General features: G+C 36.0%; 1 protein-coding gene across 1 annotated transcript in view; it reads left to right on the top strand.

Moving 5' to 3' along the window:
* Window positions 1-17,322, top strand: part of SH3YL1 (SH3 and SYLF domain containing 1) — a 43,803-nt gene extending 26,481 nt beyond the window's left edge. The window contains exon 10 of the mRNA XM_021390194.1: window positions 16,764-17,322. Coding sequence (XP_021245869.1) covers window positions 16,764-16,963 — 200 coding nt within the window. The 3' untranslated portion in view covers window positions 16,964-17,322. The remainder of the gene's footprint in view (window positions 1-16,763) is intronic.

Genomic DNA, 17,579 nt, shown 5'->3' with positions numbered 1-17,579 from the left:
GAAAACATTGCAGCCATGTGGTTTTCCAACAGAGCTGGTAGAAGCGGGAAATTTTCATGAGAACTAAATAATTAACAGGCAGTTAGTTCAGGATCAGAAGTCAATATCTTTATCACTTTTTTTTCATCTCAGCTAATCTAAAAAAGACTGGTTCACATGTGTGGATGAAAATCACTTAAATTGGCCAAGATGCTGAAACAATCAGGAAACAGAATTGAGATAGAACTTGGGAGATGAGTGTATTAATGCTTTTTACTTAAAACAACGACAAAGACCTTCCAAACACTGTTCTTTCACTGTTCATTTGCATTCATTATAAGTTAGTATGAAAGAGTTCATAGACTTGAATTCTCTGACCTTCAGAATGCATACTTGCTTAGCATTTCCTTCTGCCTCTGCTCAGTGTTCCCTTTCAGGAATGTTTATGAGCAATGGGTCCATTGTTGTAATGCTTTAAGAATAAAAATTTTTTTCCTACCAACAAAAGTGCATCCCTTTGTAGCAGAATAATTATTTTATCCCAATTAGGAAAAAGTAATTATACAGTTTACATCTTTCAAGCAGTCATATGATTTGCTTAAGAAATTCATGAAAATTTGTGCTTGTATATTGTAAGTGCTTGAGATTTGGTTCACTGGTGGTTTTCTTTTGCTTGGTTGATTGTATTTTTGTTGTTCTTGAAGATTTCTCGCAGACACATTGACTTTCTTACCTTTCATAAGTACTTGAACCAAATATTTTTAAATTTAATTTTATCTTTGGGAAAATGTACCCTCTTCTTTTGATTTTTGAACTGAATAAATATCTATCTATGTTGCTTGTTGTGGTTGTAGTCACTAGAGCTCTTTCCTACCCAGGGAGCTTTTGTTCCCCTCTTGTTAACTTTCAGACACTTCTGTGATAACCAAATCACCTCTTGATCTTTCTTCTGATTGCTAAGCAGATTGATGAGCTAAGTCATGTTCTGTTTTCATCTCAAATTTTAAATAGTACTACAAATAGCAAATTCTGAGATGTAAACTCACTGAGATCAATAGGACTTAGACTTCTAAAAAAACATAATGAATTTAAGGCAAACTCTACTCCTTACCTTTTATTTATTGATTTAAATCTTTTTATTTATTGCTAATCCACGTTAAAACAGTTGAGGCTGTATCAGTCCTTTCTGAGTAGGTGGTACCATGAGGTTGTGGCAAACTCAGTTTGTGTTTACTAAATCCCTCTCAGAGGTGCTGCTTTTAATTCTTACAGTTCTCCGGAAATCAGGTCCGGTGCAATTCTCTGTAATTTTCAAGGTGATCTCAGTGTATATTTCAATAATCTCTGAATTCCAGCTGCTTGAGTAAGTCCATGAAAATTTGATTGGTGTGAGAATTTTGAGAAAGACTTTTATGCTTCCTTAAGCATATTTTATCAAGGAAATTTTAGGGTCTGTATACAAATTTATTTGTTTTGTTTGCACATTACGGCCTTTTCTGTGGCCAGTTAAACATATGTTAATTAAGCCAATAAAATTAAATGAGTTAAGAGTTAATAGAATGCTTCTGAGCTTAACAAAATCTGTTCTGCAACTCTCTGAGCACAGTATCAAATTTCTGCTTCTGACCTCCCGTTTTACGTACTGTACTTGGATGCCTGCTCTACAGTTCAGTTTCTGTCTCACGATCTTGCCGTTTCATGTACATCCTACTCTGTAGGATGATATTGTTCAAATTCAGGAAAAAGATAAAGTCAAACTGTGACACTGTTCTAGATGTCTCTACATTAGTACCTCTAGCTGTGTATTGCTGAGCTCTACACAATGTAGAGAAACAATTTAGAGCTTATGAAAGTGAGCATTACTGTCAATGTGCTTGCAACTTCAAAACAGGCTTGCTTTGCTGAATGTGTATTGAAGCAATCACTTTTTTTTAATGATAGTCTTCTATTTGTTTTAACAAAACTAGTAGCAGTTTGGAACAGCTCAAATTTAACTGGAAATCTGTCATGTAACTATTAACATCAGTTACACAGCTCCGCATTCAGAAATCCACAGATTTAAAAAAAAAAACAACAAAAAACCCTGACAACTGCACCACAAGAGAAATATGTGTGTGTCCAAATCCTTTGACTTGGCCATTTTTATTGTAAGACTAAATATCTCAAAGTAAAACTATTATCTCCAGTGTTGAAGATAATGAAATTCAAATATCTCTCTTGTCTCCAGTTCATTTTTCCATGTGTAATGTCTGAATTTTTGCTTATCCTGTACTGTTGGAAGAGCTCAGACTAATAGATATCTGTTTCAGAAATTTTTTTGCATAGTGGAATGTATGATGTCTGTCATAAGTTCATGTTTACTAGGTCAGTAGACAATGTCATGAAGGCCTAACCCCCTGAAAATTATCTATGGTAACTTTTTTTTCTCTTAAGACTTTTAGCTAAACTTGGTCTATTTTTCTGTTTTGTTCATGGCAAGGCTTGTGACATGTTTATATTTAGTTACTGGAATAATAAAACATCCATCTGGTGGTCTCCGCAGTATTAACTTCCTTGCTATTATGAGCTCTTTCTTAATACTAACCAAACCCAGGAAATCCCAGGAAATTATTTTTGAGACTATTTTTATCTCTGAATCACTTTTCTAGGATCATACTGTTGTGAATGTAATAAGTCAGATAATCAAGCTGCTTATGGCTTATGTTGTGGCAAGCTGAGAGGAAAACGTAGTGCACAGGAATTTTCTGGTTATACTGAGGTAAATAACTCACTGGGTATAATCAACTAACTCAAAATACAACGGAGCACAAGAGATTGAGGTCATATGTGCTTGGATGAAATTGGTGTCTTCCTGATGTGTGTGCGTGCGTTGGTGGAGAACTATAATGCTAAATATGACCAAAATGGGGAGCAGTATTTTTTTCATGGCATTTATTTAATGAATAGGAATGAAAATTAGAGCAAAAATTACAGGAAAATCTCAGTGTAGCTTACGCTTATTTTTTTTAAGCAGCAAACAGCATTAGGGTGATCATTCTGATGCAGTTAAAATGTGAAATTGTTCATATGAACATAAAGATATTAAATGGTGTAGTTTAAAGCCTTTTGTCTGAGGCCCTACTACAACAAACAGACTGATGTTTTAGCATGCTTATGAAATACACGCTTAATTTTTTTTCTGTTGTAGTAGTAGTATAAACAAATTTAAATTACTATTCTATCTGTTTATGTATAAAAAAACTTTGGGAGTACAGGAGCTTCTGCTTCATTAATTCTAATGGAAGTCAAGTAGGATTTTTAGTACCTGTAGGAATTGATAGCTACACAAGTTTTATGACCATACTGCAGGAGACTGCACTATGTGTAACTTAACTTACCATGAACACTGATCTAGGAGATGAAGATAATTTTCATAGAGTCATGTAATCACCTGGGTTGGAAAAGACTACCAAGATCATCTAGTCCAACCATCCACCTACCACCAAGTATTTCCCCACTAAACTCTGTCTCTTAGTACAACATCTAAACATTTCTTGAACACTTCCAGGATGTGCCTATAAAACATCTCATATAACAGTACAGAGATGTAAAAACACCTCCAGGGACAGTGACTCCACCACCCCCCTGGGCAGCCCATTCCAGTGCCTGATCACTCCTTTGGAGAAGAAATTTTTCCTAATATCCAGTTCTTTACTCAGCAAATGGTGTACCTGTCCAAGCCACGGGCTCCCAGCTTCTCTAGAAGAATACTGTGGGAGACAGTGTCAAAGGCTTTGCTGAAGACTAGGTAGATTACATTAACAGCCTTTCCTTCATCCACCAGGTGGCTCACTCAATCATAGAAGGAGATGAGGTTTGTCAAAAAGGACTTACCTTTCATGAACCCATACTGGTTGGGCCTTGTCCCCCTGTTGTCCCGCACATGCTGTGTGATCTCACTCAAGTTGATTTTCCAGTCATGATTTGGTGGGCAGGGTGAAGTTTTGCAAATCCGTCTTGTTAGGAGGGACTAGAAACTTCTCTGCATCTAAAAATTGTATTTTTGAGAACATCCTGTCTACCACACAGTTCCCATCATTCCCCTTATCTCTGTTATAAAAGAGATGGGAAGATATGTTGCATTTCTCTACCTGAAATGATACTGAATGCTAGTGTTAAGGGAAGACTGTACTGATACTTTCCTTTCTTTGAGAATTAATTCATATTTACCATGATGGAAAGACACTTGAAACTTGGAAAGGGGTCTTGTATCTTCCTTAGCTGTGATAGTTCAGCTTTACGTTCATGTTGCTTAGCTGATGAGGTGTTGCTGATTGAACCATTGGTCATTTGCAGTTTGTGAAAAAATTCTCAGTTCCTGAAAAGAAAATGGGAGGTCTTGCAAAACTACATCAGTGAGGCAAACACTGGTATAAACTAAGCTAGTATCACAAATAACTGTTTCAGCAATGGTATAGAAGTACTACTTGCTTTTACAAAAGGAGATGGTTTCAAGAAACCTTCTCCCCATTTGGAGCAGGCCTGGCAAGAATTTCCTCAAGGCTTCTCTGGTTGTATTCTTTATGGTTTCTCTTTTTTATTAACAAATATGCTGTTTTTGTGAAATGGAAGTCAGCTATTATTATTTTGGTAATACATCATGAGACTGGCACCCTTCTTCTCCCTTCCCTCTCAGTGTAGCATACTTATTCTCAGAGCCTCATATTAAAGTAATTGGGAGATGCTCACTGTCTTTTTCTACAGAAAGCAGTTTGTCAGTCTTTAAAAAAAGACTTGAAACATCCTTCTGCTTCTCATCTATATTTATTCTTAGCAAGATAATTTTATTACAAGCAGTCTAGAAAAAAATTTTCTCTATGTCAAGTTAAAAAAAAGTCAGTATTTAAAAAAAATTTACCATAGAATCTGTGTAGAAACTACATAGAATGAGATTAGGCTTGCTGTTGGTTTTGTTTTCAGGCTGTAAGTTGTTTTCCAGAGTGAGGTAGAAAATAATCTTTATATCAGGTGAACCAGTGCACATGTTAATAAGTCAATGGCAGAACTTTTGAATCTAACAGTATAGGGATTTAAGAAGCAAATGAAGAGACATTGTATTCAGGTTGAGATGGTAACTCAGCATGTGTAGCAGAAATGTGGGAAATATTGTCAACAAAATAAAAGATGTGCATATCATTCCTAAACAGTCAAACTGACCAGAATAAAACATTGATCAGTTCTATTTACTGTGCTTTTCAGAATATGAATGTCATGCTTAGCATTGCATCTTATCATGTAACTGTTTATAAATATCTGAAGTGCGGGAGTCAAGTCAGTGGGAGCAGACCCTTTTCAGTGACATGCAGCAACAGAACAAGGGGCAACAAACAGAAACCGGAACACAGGAAGTGCCATACTAACACAAGGAAGTACAACTTTACTGTCACATCCATGGGGCACTAGAACAGGCTGCCCAGAGGGGTAGTGGAGTCTCTTTGGAGATATTCAAGACCCATCTATACACTTTACTGTGTGACCAGCTGTAGGGAACCTGCTTTAGCAAGGGGGTTGGGCTTGATGGTGTCAAGAAGTCCCTTCCAACCACTACAATTATGTGATTCTGTGATCTTTTGCTGTCTGATTTCAGCAAAGGCATTATTTGCATTAATGTAATCTTGAACATAGTAAAAGCCCTTGACATTGATGTAGTTTATTTTACCCTTTCAGTTTGAATAAAAATTTAAATGTTTTTTGAAAAGGCAGAAAAAATCTAAGAAGTAGTCAGCAAAAATACTGTTATGGAATTGACTCTTAGAAGCAGGGGATGTTTTTTTATATCCTAAATATCAAATATATCCACAGATGCTTGACAAAAAAGGCACTTCTTTAATGCAAAAGCTGAGTGTGCTGAAACAAAGATAGAAACATTCCATCAGCAGAGGAAGATGATGAGCCAGCATGTTCCCTAGCAGGCCAGGAACTCAAAAACAGTGAAATGTGTTTCATATTGAACGAGCTTAATTTGCATAGTAACTTAAACTTTAAATATAGTCAGGTCTTCTTAAAACACCAATGAAACCATTGGTTTTGTTAGTTAGATGTGGCACAAACTGGTGATATTACAGAAGCTGCTGCTTTGAGATGATCTGCCTCTAGCTGGCGTGGAAGAGATCAAAGTGTTTGAGTCTTTTTTTGGTGTTTTGGGGGTTTGTTGGGGTATAATGCATCAATTCCATGCATACAGATTTGCATCTGTTGCTGGATTTCTGTCTGTTGAGTCTCTGGAGCAAAACTGAGAATAGTGTATCTTGTAGGCTATGTCTGTGCCTAGCTTTGCTTTGTGCTCTCTTTAACATCTAATACTAAATGTGGATGATTTTCTCCAGTCACCTTTTGTGTGTGTGTGTGTTGATGGAGATCATACTTAAATTATTCCCAAAATCAACTAGAGGGCTTTGTAACCAGAAAGAGCACCAGAAAGCGAAAACCTGGGCAAAGTACCTACTTGAACAAATATGTAATGTCTAGCTCTGTAAGTAATTCAGAAAATAGGGCTTGCTCAGGCAAGTCCCGTGAAAGTGGAAGAGGGCTTCAGGCTTAGTTTTGCCATGTTTTCCAGGACTGGAGAGTACTTGAGAGACTCCAGTCATGAGAGATACTAGAGAAATTCTCCTTGCTATTACCTAAACTACCTTGAACTTTTTGAAATCGCCTTAAATCTACAGCTGCTGTAACAAAACAGGCATTGGGTCTCCTGGATAGGGGTCGTTGCTTTGTCTATAAGTTGTAGAACAGAGCAGAGAAACTATGGCCTGCCTTCCCTCTTCAGAATGTAGTTGCGTAACTGATGACACAAATAAACACTTCTGTGGACATCAAAGGTTTTCAAATTTCAGTGTTGAATTAAAATACTTTGAGAATCTTAAGTTTTTTATTAAAACATAGAGAAAGGCAACTATTGTTGTTTACTTAAAGGAGGCCATAGTTTGAGGTAGAACAACAGCTAAGACGAGAATATTTGTTCTGAGAGTGATTTGCTGAATATCATGTCTCTTGACCTTTCATCAGATGAGTGTTGTTGGAGATTAATTGGATCAATGGTGGCATATGACATACTTAAAGTATCTGTATGGGAAGACTTATGCTTATATCTGATTATAGCAGCTTAGTACCTGTAGATATAAAATGTCAAATCTACTGTACATATTTAGGCCTTCTCAAGCGTCTGTTCAGTGAGATCTGAGGTTCTTGTTTTGTGCATGCTGAGGGTTTTTGAGGTGACTCTACATTTAAGAAAAAATAAAAAAATAAAAAAAGTTTAATGTAGATAGGACACTTGAGATTTCATCTGTAAGATTCCTGACAGCATTTAGCTCCTGTCTATGTCCTGAACAAACACTGGACTATAATTTGACAAGAAACAACTAAATTAAAATGTGCTTGTTCTGCTCTAGAAGTTCAGCTAAAACCTTTTCTTCTCATGTTAAAGGCTGAGAGAGGTGGTCTAAATGCAAAAAATTAATTGCAGTAAGTTGAAAAAGCAACTAATATGTGTACCAATATGTTTCAAGAACTGAAATAATTTATTGACTTGTAGCATTTAAGATACAGTTGAGCTAATGTTTCGTTTTGTGAATTAGTATTTTGCAGAGACTTTTCTGTAAGTAGACCTTAACACATGGAATATTTTATTGCCAGACAAGATCTGAAAAATTAATTTCTTCGGAGAATCCCAATGTGCAACATACTACAGTATGCTTCTGCTTTATTCTATTTTTCTGCCCCTCCATTTGATATTTCATTTTGTCTTGCAAGAAGAAAGCCATGACATCTAGTTGTCATGGCTCCAAAACTATGACAGAAGAGCCCCAAAGGTCCTATTCTTCTCTGTGCAGCAACTTGTATTGCACTTCCTTTTATTTCCCCTTTCAATATTCCTTACTTCACTTCCGTGTGGTCTTTAAACATAGAAGAATTCTCACATTCCAAAGATGCTACTGCGTTCAACCCATCGTTGACTGTGCTTGGTATTAAAGTCAGAGGATGATCATTGCCCAATAAATGCCCAATAGTGAGTCTTAGCATTATAAGGTGTTTTCTTTCTTCTAATCATGATATTCTAACGTAGATAATGCAGGAAGCTGACTTAGCTTTTGTGCTAACTAGCTGTGAACATAAATTGAACATCAGCTATAGATTTGGGCCAAAGTTGACATTATGTAAACAACAGCTGTAATGAATAGCAAAGTTGGAGTTCTAATTGGAGTTCTAATATTACCAAAAGATGGACTATTAACTGCACTGAACTTCTACATCCATAAAATATGAGGAAGCATACACATGCAGTCAAATATACTTAACTATTTCTTAATTCAAGATGACACTTTGCCAAAAGTCATGTGAAATAATATACTGTATCTGTCATGTTTTTATTATTGCATATGATCATAAAGTAAATATTTTGAGGCAGTGGTGCTTCAGTATTCTGTAACCTCACTATGGAAATATTTTATTTTTCTTTGTTTACATTCTAGAGAGCAAATGAGCCATCCTTTTTCTTTATTTCTCTCTCTTTTTTAATAAAGGAATTATGAAAGTTTTTTTTTTAACTGTGAGGTAATACTCAAACTGGTAGTCATGTCAACTGTAAACCATCCGTTTTCTGTTTTCATAAAAGAATAATGTTTTCTGTTGCAGTTTTCATAATTCTGATTGTTTTGTAAACCCTTGAGTGGAAAAATCCGCTGTAACAGACTTTTGTGTGCACAGTAATAAGCATATAATTACATACTTCTGTAGCTGTGCTCCTTTGCATCCTAGAGTATCTTCTGTGTTTTCAGAAGTATTCTGTGCATTTTTTATTATTATCCTAGAATAAACAAATAGTTTTGATTGTTTTGTTTCTAAGAGGACAAATGTCAGAGTATACATGTGTGCATTTGAGGCAATCAAACTATTTCTAAGACTGTCTTTTCGAGTGTCATCAAAGTCTGTCTTCAATTATTTCTTTCTTCTAATATATTAGAATATGACTTGTTAGAACTTTTATGATTTAAAAGCACAGTTAATTCACATATCTTGAATTTAAAACTCGTATTCGTTGTTGTTTTGAAGCTCTAACTTAATAGCAATTCCAAAATTTAGTAGTGATGTAGGGCACGTACATAAAATTAGATGACTGGACAGCTTGCAGAAAACTGGCATGTAGGAATACTGAATGGTTCCTTCAAAATCCAGCACTAAGCCTTACCTCGTTCTTACACATGGTCTCTGATCCCTTACAAGGCTTCTTAGACTAGCTCTGGCTGTTTTATTTAATACCAACGCTAAAGACTACAATAAAAGATAAAGACTAAAATATACAAAAAGCTTGATGTGAGCCAGCAGAGTTTGCCTGAGGTCTGAAAAGCCATCTGTACCCTGGGCTGCATCAAAAGAGGGGTCGCCAGCATGTCACCCTCTACTCTGGCTCATGAGGCCCCACCTGCAGTATTGCATCCAGGCTTGGGGGCCCCAGCACAAGAATGATGTGGAGCTGTTGGAGTGGGTCCAGAGGAGGGCCACCAAGATGATCAAAGAGTTGGAATATCTATCCTACGAAGAAAGGCTGAGGGAGCTGAGCTTGTTCAGCCTAGAGAAGAGAAGCCTCTGGGGAGACCTCTTGGTAGGCTTCCAGTAGTTAAAGGGCCTTATAAGCAGGAAGGAGACCAGCTTTTTACATGGGTAGATAGTGAGTGATAGAAAAAGGAGGAATGGTTTTAAACTAAAAGAGAAGAGATTTAGATTAGATTTTGGGAGGAAATTCTTTACTAAAGGGATGGTGAGGCACTGGAACAGATTTCCCAGAAAAGTTGTGGATGCCCCATCCCTGGAGGTGTTCAAGGGTAGCTTGGATTGGGCTCTAGACAGCCTGATCTAGTGGGTCGTAACTGTCCAAATCAGAGGGGTTGGAACTAGAAGATACTTAAGGTCCCTTTCAACCTAAGCCATTCTGTTATAATCACGTATAACCAAAGGCTCAGATTTTCTTTATGGTCTTGAAAAAAATGCCTTGTCACTGAGACTGTTCCTAGTTTCAGCTTCATAACTCATTGCAGAAAAGAGAGATGAAGAGATAGCATTTTATCATACAATGGGCATTCTAGTGTCTCTGTCCATATTGGTGGTCCAGCACAATTAGTGCTTTGGTTTCCTAATTAATACTGCTTTTAATTATTTTCTAATTTAATATCGACAAGTCAGTTTTAGGCCCATTTCCTTACTCTCTTTGGAATAGCTTCACCATTTAATTCACGTGCTGGTATTTATTTACCTGTATTATTCTGTAGCGTTGGCTCAACTCAGCCTTCCCTGTCCTTCTTTGTCACTAACACTTCTCTCATTCTTGTCTCAGCTATTTGTGGCTTCCAGTTCCTCCAGTGCTCTCTGCTGTCTGTGCCTTTCCACTTTTTGCATTGCTGATTTCTTCATTCATAGCTTTACCTCCTCATCAGAGGATCTGTTCTGACAGTCTTCTGTGCTGATTCATCTCAATTTTTTTTTTACTTTCACAATCAAAAATAAATCTATGATCTCCACAAAATCTGCCCTGTGTTCATTCAGTTCTGTCACCCTTGTGCTCTTAATGGTAGAACAGTCAGTTACTTACATGCATTTTACTGTGGAGGTAGGGAAATTATGCTTACATATGGAATTCACCTTATCTGGAATATTCTGTTTACTCATATTATTGAAGAATTAAAGTAAATTGAAGAGATGGAGAGAAAAATAAGTACAATGACAGGAGCAAGAAGTCAGTGAAATAAGGTTGCTAAATTATTTTTAGTGTAACAATTTGAAGATGTGAAAAAAAAATTTTTTGACTAAAAAAGCGTGAAGGTAAATAGAAAACTTTTAGCCAAAGTCTAATGTTGGTAAAAAGAACTATGTAACTAGTAATGAATTATTTGAAGCTGAACATGAAGAAGTTCTTACCCAGTGGGGGAGTAGGGCTCTGAAATAGCCTCTCTGAGGAGTTTCTGGGGGCAAAAAGAGGGGCCAAAAGGAGATTTCATGTCTGGCAACACAAGCCTAAGCCTCAGAAACTGAGTGTGAGCTAAATTAATCTCATCTCTCTGGAGGTTATCTTTCATCTAATAAAATCCATTGCTGACCATATTGCTGTTACCTAATCTTCTTTTATGTTTCTATTTGGAATTCTTCAGTATTATGCTGGACCCTCTTTAAAGCAGTTTCTCTTGCACCCAGCTGAAACTATTGACTCCAGTTATGGTGATAAATTAAACATTGCTAGGGAGTGTGCTTTTTGTACTGAAATACAGTCATTTCTCCTGCATTGTTAGCCAGGTCCCTGGTATGATTTTGACCTGGGAAAGGTAATGGGTGTCAAGTGATTCCTTAGTACTTTAGAAGTGTTTGGTACTGTCCATTCACTAATGTAAATGTAACTATTACTTACAAGTCTTCAGTGACTTCTTAGTAATCATGCATTAGACATCGCATTGCATCCTGCCTTAACCTGATAGAACATGATCGCATGTTTTCTCTGTAATGTTGGTGCTCTTTAAATTCCATTGTATGACTATGTCTGTAATTGCCTTTACATCTATACTTCCAGTGTCTCTGAGAGATCCTCCTTATCAGTCCTCCATTTTTCTGTTACTATTTCCCAACCAGTTGCCTACTCTCTGTCCCTTTTCAGTTGTTAGATACTGTTTTGTGCAAAAACCTCATCACAACCTTTTCCGGATCCATCTCTTTTTGCTTTAATGTGTTACTTTTTTGTTAACTAATTATGAATTCAAGCTAAAAATTTTAAAATAGAATCTGTCTGTTGCTGATCGCTATAGAGAATGTGATTTCCAAGCTGAGTTTCTTCAGCAGTTCTCACCTTCCTATAGGTTGTTCTCTGAATACCATTTCAAAGATGCAGCCTTTTCTCTCCATCTCCACTTTTGTCCAGACTTTTGTCCTGTTATGATTCAATTGTTGTAATATCCTTCCCTCTGACCTTTGCAAATTCAATATTCCTTTACTCTCATCTGATTCAGTTCTTACTTCAAAGTTAATTTCCTCCCCTGTCACTTTTCCTGTATCATCCTCCTTTAAGTTAAAAATGTCTTTGAGCTCAAACAGAAGTGAAAGAACATCCCTGTCAGATCCAGCTTTGATCTTGTTCTTGTGACTACTACAGATTGAACTTAGTGGTTCACCTGCTAATTCAAACTTAAGTCATTTATCTGTCTGTATTCAAGCCTCATCATAGCCCAGTGTTGTTTCTGCATTCCTTAAGTCAAAATTTTAGGTGTTTAGTTTAGACCTGAGCCCTAACTCTAATTTAAAAGCTATCCCTGTCATTAGCAGTGACTGTGATGCCCTCAGAATTTACTATGGGATATTTCTTTTTCCACACCATGCTGTCTACATTCTAAAGGAATGTGCTGGATCCAGCAGAAAATTGTCTCTTTGATGCTTGCAGTTCCTAACTCCTATCCAAAATATTGCTTAGTATGCCTTAATTCTCAAAATATGAAGGAGGAGGGGCAGCAGTAATCACTGTAAGAACTAGACCTATTTAAACCCCTACTAACAATCAATATGGAAATAGAATAACTGTTGCTAACCAGATCCTGTAACCAAATTCAAATTCCACCTTTAAAGCTTTGACTGTGATGCTGTAACTCGTATTCAACTCAGAATGAGCCATAATTAAATTGTTGCTCCTGTTCTCTACTTATGCAAGGATCCAAATCTTGCTCTGAGCATTGTGAGCACATCAAAACCAAAAATATAATGCCTCATCTCATTCTTGATATTGTTTATCCGCCAATGCACCCTTACTTTACTGGCCCTTACTTTATTAAAATCTGATCCTAAACCTAGTCCAACCAATAGCCCAGTGACCCTTTCAGTCCTAGGTAAATTGATTTATTTCTGCAGAAAGAATAACCATCCTGGCTTCTCATGGGACTGCTAGTGAGCTTAGCATTTTAATTTGAATTATGCTCTCAGCCTAGCTTTATTACTACAATGCATACTTGTCCACCTTACTAGACCAGCAGTTAAATCAAGCTCTTTAATTAAAATTATTAGTTAAAGCTCAGCAATGGCCATGAGCCATTCAGTGTGAACACTAATCTTCACTGTGAGAGTCCCCGTGAACACTATACACTAGTGGTAACAACTATTTGTGACACTTGATATAATTGTTTTTCAAAGCATAGATGTTTGCATCTTTCTAGATTGCTTAATTGTTTTCCATCATTTTGTCTGTTGATTTTTTTAATGTCTACAGATCATGCAGAGTTCATGTGGTTGCTTAATTATCTAGGTATCCATTTAACCAATGAGAAATCTATTTGAGATTCTCTGTAAGATGATACTTTTTGGTGGAGCTTTTATGCCAGCAGCATACAACTTCTGTCATCTCTAATGCTGGAGATTCGTCCAACCTGGACATTTTGTGTGGCAGTTCCAGTCACTTCTCACTATTTCTTTACATAGCATAAAGGAAATAGTGTGTTGAATGTGTTATTCATTCAGATTGATTTTTAAGTGACAAAAGCTTTAGCTGTGCATTATACAGGTTGTACAAAAATTTTGAGTAACGTAGAGAGACTACTCACTTTCAAGGAAAAAGAAAACTACCTAGACTATTGCATTTTCATATGGTATGTTGCCTCCCAATGAAAATAATTTTACAATTTTTCAGCTTCAAATAAAACCAGACCCACAGTCCATTTATCAAAGCAGAGACTTAATCAAATCACAGAATCACCGAGTGGCTTAGATTGGAAGGGAACACAAAGATCATCTAGTTCCAACCCCTAAAAGGAAAATGCAAAATAGATGGACAATCACTGAATACCCTCTCAGTTATCAGTATCCTTAATCAGTTGACTGGTCTGGAATGACAATTGAGTCATAGGGCTTTTTTCTTTCCAAGCTCCCTTACTACAGTTTAGATGAACTCAAAACCTTCAGAAATAGTTTTTGTTAATTCACTTATAGGTTCTGTTGTACAGGTGCACGCATGACCCACAAAGGTCCTGCTATCTCTGTAATTGCTAACAGTTAGCTAATTTTTCAGGGTGGATGTCTAGCAAACTCACCACTAACCTCAAACTCAAAAAATTATTTCAGTTTTATTACTGTGTCAGTGGCCAAAAGCAGCACTTTACATTTTTAGTCTAATGCTGCAAATTACTCAGCATCAGACATTCAGACAAATTTGATAAAACGTAAATTAGAATGTGAAATTAATACCTGTACCTAGTAATAAATTAAACAGTGTTGGTTCAAGCACTATGACTCATTTACCTATATGTTTTTTTTTCTTTGAAAGTTCCTTCACATTATTCTCACCAAGCACTTTCCCAGATAATTCATGGATGCCATTGAGGAGTTACTTTAGAAGAACGTAGATTGGATGTGGCTCTAGCATTTACTATTACATGTGTGTCTGGTCTATGCTAGTTGTCCTCAAAGTCAAAGGCTCTTGCATTCTTTAGCTAATTATTATAAATGTAGCCAGTGTCCCTGTCCTATAAAAACAATGATATCTTTGCTGGCTACTGCAGTAACAGATCTGCAACCAAAATTTCTGTAGTTCTGTTTTGACCACTGTGCTTGTAGAAGGGTGCTGTGTGTATTCAGATACCATCAATTAAGGAATTTTCACAATGTAATCCAATACGCATACTCATAAATCTCAATGATTTCAGTATCATACTCTGTATGTAGCACTGTAGCACCATCTTGTGTGAGCTGCAAATGTGATTTCAGTATTTGTATTCAGCAATCTTCAAGTATATCTGTAACAATTACATTTAAAACAATTTAGGTTTTAACAGTACGCTCTAAAAATTAACTACAGTGGAGTTTGAAAAAGTCATGCCTTCTCATCTATAAAATACAGCATCTATTGTAATACAGTATAATAAGTATCCATGAGAGATTATGTAAAACTTCAGTGTGGGGATAAGAACATGAACCAGCTCCCCTTTATAACACATGTGGCAGATTTCATAGTACTGCATTCATTGAAGATACCTCTTTGTTTGAATGCTCCATATAAATATGAGGTACAAGATGCCACAATCTGATACAGTAAATATGTATTATGTGTGGTTTACACTACTAACATGCATAAGTGAGCACAGAGATTAAAATTTTGGTGAGAAAAATGAGAAAGAGCTGCTAGGAAATATTATAAAATAGTTGCCAGTAATAAAGCTGGGAAATGCTTTTAAGTGGGAGCAGGTAGCAAATGGGACAAGGACTTGGAAATCCGTGTTCATGAAGAGTTGTGGTGCTTCCAGGTTTCTGCATGTATGGAAAGACACACATGTAGAGGCATTACTTTCGAAGCAGCTCTTGTATATCAGCAGAAAGGAAAAAATAGCTGTGTTCTTTACACATACGTTATCGTTATCTTCTTTCATTCTTTCTGAGTGAGGTTTGTATTTGGGGTAGGGACTTTTTCTCTTTCTTTTGAATTGATAAAAGCAACTAGAAAAACAGTTCTGCGGGTATTGATTGCTGAGGACAGACATAATATTTTTATGGCAAAAATAATTTTCAGCGGTGCATCTCTCATAATCCCTTCTAGTTCTGTATTTGAAATTTGTAGACTAAGAATAGCTTGGGTTTCTGCTTGGGTTTCTGCTTTTGCAATAGAGTTTTGGCAACAAACATTACCTGCAGATGCAGCTAATGCTGAAAACCTTTAATTTTGCATGTTTGACCATTTGTGCAGCCACCATGTTCATATAAGCAATATAACCTGAATTATTTCCATATAGCTGTGTAGAGGTCTTCATTATTTTCTCTTAACTAGTCTTCCATTGCACCCCTTGGGTATTTGGAGTATGTTTAGGCAAAGGATTTAAGTAAGTCAACATTAAACAAACGTGACTACCTCGTACAGTTTATGTAGTTAAAGGAAATGAGAGCAAACAATTATTATCAAATTGAAGATGTTCTCTTCTACTAAAGGTTCAATAGTATTAAATGTTGAGAAATTGCCTAAAAATGTTAAAATGAATGGAGACTGATAATGATAGATGATTTCCAAACTAGATCAGATGTTTCATGACATGATTCCAACACCAAGAGCTGAAGGAGTTACATAAGAGAATGGTAGAAGGAGAATAAAAAACATTTGTAGAATTGTTCTAAAATACCACTGTGCAAGCCAAGTCACTTCCAGGACATCAAGCAATAATCTGTTCTTTTTGCTAATGTATTTTCTGTTTTTTCACGACATGCAAGATATAATAAAATCCTAAATGCTGTAAACCCAGTGGAAGGAGAAGAGATGTGCTGTGAATGTTTTGAATCTTACCATTCTGTATCCTGAATACTGATTAAAAAATTAAAGTCCCTTCTTTAAGTTTGCAGTTTTTATCAAGAAAGTGTCACAGGGAACACATACTAAACCTAAAACGAAAACCTAAAGTTGTTCTGTTGAGCAATTTTTCAGGAATTACTTGAACTTTCTCCAACACACCACTTTTGTTCCCTTTGTCTCTTTTCTCTGTATGAATCATACAGAGAAAACTGCTGATCTTTATTTAGTGCATAGTGCTATTTTATGAACTAACTTGTGCTGATAGGCTGGAATCCAAATTTCTCTTACTAAGAATAGGGGTAACCAAGGTTTTTTTTCATTTGTAGCTTATACATTTTAGATATTTTTTTCTGATATCTTTATTATTGTTTTCTACTGCCTTTTAAGAATATTTTATTCAAGGATTTACTGTATGTGCAATTCAGTAATTTCCATTTTATTTGATTTCTTTCAGGTAACTCTACAGGCAATCCAGTTGAAGTAACTGCACTTTATTCATTTGAGGGACAACAGCCAGGTGACTTGACTTTCAAAGCTGGAGACAAAATCACAGTCACAACCAAAACAGGTTCACAGTTTGATTGGTGGGAAGGAAGAATAGGAGGACAAACTGGCATCTTTCCAGCCAATTATGTTGCCATAAGTAATGACTAAATGTATGTAGAAGAAAATGTTGAAGCAACAACAAATTTACACTGAAAAATATATTTTAACTTTTCAGATTTTAACTAAATGAGGTTCTTGATCAAGACTATTCCTACATAACATTGAAATGCATTTAATGGCCTTAGCTTTCCCTTAAACTTAATTCTTCAGTAAATATTAGGTGATGGTCAATTTATGGTGAAGTTTCACTTTTGAGTCAAGTTGCTGTATAAAAAGTACTCCCATTTGTGTTTAGTTTCACTTCTGTCATGCTATATACATTTTTTTTTCAAATGAGGGAAAAGTTACACATATTTTAAAACTAGATATGTCTCTTTCCTTAATAAATATTCTGAAATCTGAATCAAGTTATCTGAGTTGGAGTTCTCTTTTACTAAACGCAGATACTTTTTTGCAGGTATGGAAGAAGAATTTACCTTTACTTGATTTTAAAAGGACTTCTGGCATTGCAGTTTTTCATAGTAACTACTTTAGGTCTAGTCCCAAATGTTTGTCGTTGTTAAACATACTAATATCTTTTTTTTCAAACAGCTCTGTAACAGCTAAGCAGTTGAGCTTCTCTAATAACTTATTTTATATTGCCCTCATCTTTGAAGAATTAAGC

The sequence above is a fragment of the Numida meleagris genome, chromosome 3 (assembly GCF_002078875.1).
Source record: "Numida meleagris isolate 19003 breed g44 Domestic line chromosome 3, NumMel1.0, whole genome shotgun sequence".
Taxonomy (NCBI): domain Eukaryota; kingdom Metazoa; phylum Chordata; class Aves; order Galliformes; family Numididae; genus Numida; species Numida meleagris.
This window is presented reverse-complemented; position numbering and strand designations above follow the sequence as displayed.